The sequence below is a fragment of the Gymnodraco acuticeps genome, unplaced genomic scaffold (genome assembly GCF_902827175.1).
Source record: "Gymnodraco acuticeps unplaced genomic scaffold, fGymAcu1.1, whole genome shotgun sequence".
In the NCBI taxonomy this organism is placed as follows: Eukaryota; Metazoa; Chordata; class Actinopteri; order Perciformes; family Bathydraconidae; genus Gymnodraco; species Gymnodraco acuticeps.
This window is the reverse complement of record NW_022991154.1, coordinates 3,123,639-3,131,153: the sequence shown is the minus strand read 5'-3', so window position 1 is coordinate 3,131,153 and position 7,515 is coordinate 3,123,639. Positions and strand designations below refer to the sequence as shown.

At 36.8% G+C, this 7,515-nt stretch overlaps 1 protein-coding gene across 1 annotated transcript; it reads left to right on the top strand.

Annotated features, from left to right (window-relative positions):
* Nucleotides 1–448: 448 nt before the first annotated feature.
* On the top strand, nt 449–6,959 carry rgs4 (regulator of G protein signaling 4). Its single transcript, XM_034237563.1, has 5 exons — nt 449–590; nt 870–980; nt 2,766–2,830; nt 4,246–4,409; nt 4,973–6,959. The coding sequence occupies exons 1-5, from the start codon at nt 547–549 to the stop codon at nt 5,210–5,212; spliced, it is 624 nt and encodes a 207-aa protein (XP_034093454.1). The 5' UTR covers nt 449–546; the 3' UTR covers nt 5,213–6,959.
* Nucleotides 6,960–7,515: the final 556 nt, after the last annotated feature.

The window sequence follows — 7,515 nt, the reverse complement described above, 5'->3', positions numbered from 1 at the left end:
AATAATTTCCATTATTTTGTAAACTGCTAAAAACCCAATGACACATTGTTTTTATTGTATACAACTCATTCAATTCAATTAGAAACAAGATGTTTTATTTGGGGCACAACTTTCAAGTCTCAGAATTCCCACAATGCACTACCATTCTCTTGAATGCCTTAACAATCACATACGGATGTTCTGGATTAGATTTTTAACTGAGTTTGATGAAGCTACAGTATCTGTGTTTTTCCACACAGAGATGGTTTTGGTCGTCATCAGTAGAACACACCTTTTGATTTGGTTACAAAGACCTGCAGTACATTTCCCCCGATGTCCCTCCCTCCCTCCCCCACTCTCAGTTTAGTATCCCTCTCTCTTCCTGTCTCCTCTGATTGGTCAGTTTGGTGTCAGTGGTAGCATCCTGGAGGTATAAAGCCACTGCTGGGGGTGGAGACAGCAGCTGTCTGCCGTCTCATATTGAAAACTCTGCTGCTTGAATTCACACCGGCTGTGCTGTCGCCATTCAAAACAACAGAACTCACTTTGGATCAGTAACATTCCAACATGTGTAGAGGACTTGCTACGCTTCCTGCAACATGCTTAAAAAGGTAAGACTAATAAAGTCTAAGCAACAGGTGGATAGGAGTGTTAGTATATTTTTTGTGATATAGGATCTTCATACACTGTATATTCTATATTTTTGGTATTTTATATAAAATGTCATTTTAGCCGAGTAATTAAAACAATAGTTCAATATAAAATGAAACCTGTTGCTTATTATTTGTTTACATTAAGCAGATACTATATGCAGATGTGTATTTATGCAAATAAATGGAAATCTTCTCAAATGCATTTCACTCACTTTCCTCTCGTCCATCTCCCCACAGCGCCAAAGACATCAAACATAAAATATCCTTTTTACTCCAGAAGCCGGAGCACCACACGTCTCATCAGAGTCAGATAAAAGAGAAAAATGATGCTGCTGCTGCTGCTAAGAGGTCAGAGGGACTTTCTCTTTGTTCAAATCGTGAAGCTTTTAAAATATATGTTTGTTTTTGTGTTCTTCACATCTCACATCAAACTGCTCATCCAGGAGTGTGTATGTCTTATGAATACTAACACAGGAATTATAACTGAAGCAGATAATGCTTGATTACATCTTGAGAGAAGAATATTATTTTGTTAAAAAGTGCTCATGGACTGCATTTCTACTTAGAAGCACTAGACAGGGAAATAATTGATGAAGGGTACAATAGGAGGATTCATGTCCTCTGTTATAGAAGGATAATACTGCTTTATGACATATGTGTTCGATTTATTCTAGGATCACCGTGGGAGTTAATATTGTGAGTTTCAGGGCAATTTTATAGACCTGAAAACTGTATCCACCTTGATTATTAAGAAGAGTAAAAGATTTTGACTACACGTGAGCTTTCATTGACCAGGTGAAAAAGGGAAATTGAGAACAGGCACTTGTTTTGTTTTGTGTTGAGCCCCTCCTTCCTCTTTTCATAGTGTAATTCCAAAGCTGGTCCTTGTTACCATGGGCAGCATTTATAAGGGTTAATATTACTTTGACATACTAGTACTATGTTTATGTGTTTGCATTTTGAAATTCATTTACATGTTTTTTCTTTTTTCTTAATCCCGCCTATGGCCTTTTTCTATCGCTTCTCCATCAGGAAGCCTCCTACCGTCCTTTGTGAGCGACACACAAACCCTGACCTTTTTTTTCAGCAACATGTAACCCTTTCAGCGACAGCTCTGGAAGAAAAATATTGATTATCCATAATGACATAACACTAGTTCATTCCCAACACAAAAGCACGTTAGAGCTTCAGTGGCAAGCAGTATTCAAGTGGTGTATAACAATAAAGATAATCGTTTTCAAATCAGGGATAGCTGGTGTGATTACATGTTCTGCTGTTATTGATCAGTTTATTGATGCAGTAGGAAGACCTTCCTCCAAAGCTGCCTTACTGTAAAGAAGATTATTATGGCTAGCATTAGAGAAAATACATTTGAATTATGTTTATGTGCTAAAATCTGAACCCATTAATAATGTGGCATTTATACTTCAAATTCAGCTACATTCTCGAAATAAGAAATTAGAAATGTAAATCTTTTTTATAGTTTTATTGAGTGTCACAGGGGTGATTCATTTTTGTAGGCTAACAAGTCAGCATTGCAATGGTCAATGCTTGATGACGTTTAGTTTTATTTAGCCACATGTAACAACTGCTGTTTAAAGACAAAATATCATATATTCATGGGGTATTTCATTAAGTATTTTAGGTGGAAACAACCTTCTAGGTTATCTTTGGCTTTTGTCTACAACTGCCATATTTCGACCATCTAACCATAACCGATGAAACTAAACAAATGAGGGAACCGAAGAGATCAAGGCTAACTCATTTGCCTGTTTCAGGACTCATTCTTGCACCACTATATTGTATACTCTTTTATATAATTGTTATGGACATACTTCTGATACAACATTTTGCATTCAGTTTTTTGTATTTGTTTGAGTTGAATTCCAAGAATCCAGTAGGATGGTTTCTTAACCTTTTCAAACAGTGCTCTAAGTACATTATTAAAACGTATTTATGTCCACAATAGATATGGTTTAATGTTAAATTCAGACCCTGAACACAATCTGTGTCATTTAATTTCGTCTTTTTTTATTACAGTGAAATTGCTACATTCATATCGCAGGTTGAATTTAAAAACGCTCAAAAAGTATTTGCAACCTTTTTAAATAAAACCCTCCATCTGTGTTTTAGTGGGCCAACTGCAGCTGAGGTGAAGAAATGGAAAGAATCTTTCAACGATGTGATTACCAGTGAGAGTAAGTATAACACTGTTGCTTCATGCCTTTTTAACCTGAAGTAAGAACCTAAAACTTCCTGACTAGGTTATGTTTATGTCCAAAGCAAACCCAAAGAACTTCCGCCCTCCTTGCTCATCGTCTGTCACCAACAATACGGACAATTACTGCCATGCGGATGCTTGACTCATTGGTTTTACCAGCAGTATCTCTCTAAGGGCTTACAAAAAAAACGTAAAACCTAAACACTATCATTCTCGTGTGACATGATTGTGCTGTTATCCTGGGAAAATGATCAGGCAAGTCCTTCGAATTTCTTGCCAATGGCTGCTAGTAAAGTTTTGGCAGGTCAAAAGGGATCGCTTTCTTGACTTTTTGTATGGCATACATTGGAAATGAAATACATTTACTAAAGCAAATATGTTGGTTTGGCAGCGTTTATTAGGTAGCAGCAGATCATGATGATAATCAAAATTGAAGGAGACTTGGTCACACAAACATGGAAATTGAACCGACTTATGCACAGACGCAAACAGGCGCTCTCCAACGCATTCTCATGCTCTGCTCCTCTGCTACGTGTCTCTAGGCACAACTCAACAGCCCCTCAGGGCATGCTGACCAGTGCAGAGTGAACAAGTGTTTGTGTGTGTATGTACAAGCCCACTGAGAATTACACTGTGTGAGTACGCAAACACAAAAAGGGAGCAATGGCCTTCCGAGAACCTGACCTCATCCACTGACCTCCCAACGTCGTCATGTCCTCCTTCTGCTTTTATTGGTTCTATTTTGGTTCCGTTTATCTTATCCTGGCCTCAATGGTCTCCGTGCTGTCATCGTAGTGCTGAGGGTTTGAGGTTTTGCCTTCCATTGATTATTGGAAAACACTTGTCTTGTGCATCTTAAAAGAAAGGATGAAATTATTGCCGCCAGGACTTAATGATCTCTCGGTGAGATGTTATAACTCAGTATAATTACGCTGCTGTCACGTAAAGTGATTATTTTCTCTTGATGAGGAAGATTTTAAGTGACTGTTTCAGCCAGTGCTCAATTATATAAATGTTCTATTGCCATAAGGTTCCACTCAGTTAGCAAGGGGAGACAATCTTCCTATTTGATTTCACGCACCTCACAAGCAATTTGGAGACAATTTAAACTAATAAATAGCTTTCGGATTGGGAAACGGAAGTTAGAAGCATTTTGGCAAATATTGGCACCTTAAATTGTACCACTGATTCTGATTCTTCAACACAAATATGGGCATTTACCATTTAGATAATTTTAATATATGTCAAGGCTGTATTTTCTTTTTAGTTAAAAGGATCTTCAATACATAACATACCCTCTATTAATGATACTTCAGCTTTGCCAATGTGCATACTCATGTGTCTGTAAGGTGCATTGGATATTAAAAGATGCTTTTTCCCCCTCTGTGTTAGTGGGTCGTACCGTCTTCGGCAACTTCCTGAAGTCAGAGTTTAGCAAGGAGAATCTAGACTTCTGGGTCGCCTGCGAAGTATACAAGAAGTCTGCTCCTTCCAAGATGGCCAACAGATCCAAGCAGATCTACCAGCAACATGTTGAGGCCAATGCCACCAATGAGGTAATATTTGTTATCAAAGAATGTAAGATATAAAATGTCAATTAGAGAGCTTCATCAGTATGTTATGACGAAAAATGTAAAAGTACCTTAGCTTATTTTGCCAGGAAGTATTCTAGAGAGAGAAGCGGAAAACAAAAATGTAGATTAATTAATATTGTTTCAAACACACCGCACAGATATTAGATACATCCTATGAATGCAGCTGTACATCTCCTTCAGGAAAGTGAATAATTGAAGCTGATGTGACTGCAGAGCTATGAATATATTCAGTCACAATGCTGCTATACCAAAAAGCCTTCAAGCACTTAGAATGAATGAGGGAATTTAAGAACACTTCAGTTCAGTCATATGGGTTGACTGAAAACATTTGAAAAGTTGGTAAAAATAAACTGAGAATATACATTTGCAAATGCTTTGTTCTTTCCTCCAAGCTTTTCTTTTGCCATAGGACAATATTATTGAGATCTTTTGTTTTAACTATAGCAATATAGTATGTCATAATACAAGTTTATGCTCTTGAAATCCTGATAAATCTCAACCCTCTCTCTTTCCATTTATTAAAGGTGAACTTAGACGCGGCCATCAGAGAGGAAACGAAGAAAAACGTAGAGAACCCCTGCCCGTGTTGTTTCGACGTGGCCCAGCAGATGATCTACACCTTGATGGAGAAAGACTCCTACAGGCGCTTCCTCAACTCCAAACTGATCCAGGATCTGACACGGACCACTGCTGCTCAGGAGAAGAAGGAAAGGAACATCTCTGACAGTGCCAAGAACGGGCAGGCCTTAACGGGCGGCGCCTAAACAGCAGAGTGAACACTGAAGACTAGAAGAAGAATGTGCCAAAGACTGAAAAAGTACTGGAAAGTTAACACTGGTAAAGAACGGTTGGTTTTTGTCTTAAATATGTATTGAGTAGAAAAAAGTAGTTTTGAATCTGACATTTGTTGAAGACTTTATTTCTGTTTTATACTTTGACGGTCCAATTTACGAAGGTGAATCAATATTTTATATTTTAACAACTGCCAGTGGAGCCTTTTGTGAGAGGGGTTTGTTTTCTTTGACAAATAACACATTTTTAGTTCTTTAACTGCCCAATTTAACTGTAAAGATGAGAGCATAGAGACCACGATCATACTCTGAGCGATATTCTGTGAAAGCTCTATAAAAGTGAGGATGACTAAAATATCAGGGTTTTTATTTATTTTATTTGTATTATGATGTTGGTCAGTAATCCAGTATGTCATAGTGGGCATGTTTATGTTTTATTGAACTAAATTCAATCAACCTTAATGTATTCATCTGAAATGCAAAAGTGTTGATATTGTTATAATATTAACTTACAGTACGCTATATGCACCGAACACAATTTAAAGGTGACATATAATGCACATTTACAGATTCAAACTTGGATTCAGGGTTTCTACCTGAACATGTTTTCATGCTTTAAAGTTAAAAAAACATTTCTTTACATTTGCTGCCTGAAAAAACCTGTATTCCCACTCTGTTTGAAACACTTCGTTTTAGCACCTATCTTTATAAAATCCCTCCGTCAGAAAAACAGTTTCTTTGAAACCATTTCTCCCCAAGACAGCCTACACAAATCTGACAGGGTCTTCTATTCTGTTTTGTGGGTCAGATACCCAAATGAATGTGCACAAACAAAGTGTTAGCAATTAGCTTTACATTATGTTCTTCTTCATTTCCTACGTTAACATTCAAACAACTGCAGACGTATCAAGGTTCAAGGTTCTTTATTGTCAAACTAACATAGCTACAGAGTAATTATGTCATTGAAAATCTTAGCTCACAGGCTTCTCCAACAATGCAACACAATAATACAGATAAACAGACAATATTAAAACAATATTAGAGTATATTATATTAAAAGTAATACAAAAAAGAAAAATAGTGTTAAAAAAAAGAAAAGAAAGTGGAATAGTGCAATACGAGTCTATATACAAGTTATTGGAATGATAGATAATAGATAAATAATTACTAAGTAGCAGATGAATGTTATGAAATTGTTTCAGCAGTTCAGTTGTTTAACAGTCTTATTGCCAATAATGAAGCTGTCTCTGAATCTGGTTGTTATCATATTGATGTCTACGTTCTCATCACCTCAAGTAAGTTATTTATCTTAAACTGCTATATATCTCAAAGCGTGACCAACCGCCTGAACTGTGACGCAAATATTGGCTTTGACTACTTCTAGTTGGAAGTTTAAGCATGATTTCATATTGTAGTATTGATTTTAAATACTGACGAAAAGGTAAATAGTGACTCATTCGATTGATTTTCACCAGTTCCCCTGTCAAACGGCTGTGTTCCGATGTTAATTACTGTAATGTGTGCAGCATACTGCACAGTGTGTTCACTTACATTAAATGTATTTTGGTGGCCTTGCATACGAAAATGTGTTCTCAAAATGTATACTGTGATAATAGAAAAGTAGAAACTGTCTATATATTTAATAAATGATGTTGTTGCCCTATTTATATATCACATCTGTGACTGTTCACGAATAAAATGTTGTGTTGGATGATCAGAACTTTGTGTGTGAATAGTCTGATTTAAGTTGGATTCGAGAGTTTGATTAAGAGTCTAAAGCCATGCTACTGTAGCAGCCCTATGAGGTTGCATTTGATATGATCCCATTAGCTTACCTTTTTATTAATGTCAGGTACCTTATTTAGCAATGCTAAGGAAATGGATCTATAAGGTACTTGTACTTCATTGGCTCTAGGTATGCATGCAGGTGAGATATATTCAAACACAAATCAGTACAGCAAGTTGTTAGGGCTGTACAAGGGCGTGGAATCAAATGCACGATGCAGAGACAAACAAAGTATCAAAATAAAGTGTTTTAATGTAGACAGGTCATAACACACTGAATACATAAAGCAACAAAACAAAAACTACTAATACACTAATCTAACTCTATGGACAATGACAAAAGGATCTTACGCTGGAAGGCTTGGAACACACAAGACAATCTGGCAACGAGACAGGGGAAGACGAGAACTATATATACTAGACAGACAACACCAGGTGAAGACAATTAGACAATCACAACCGTGGGAAAACAGACAAGGCAGGAAACGTAC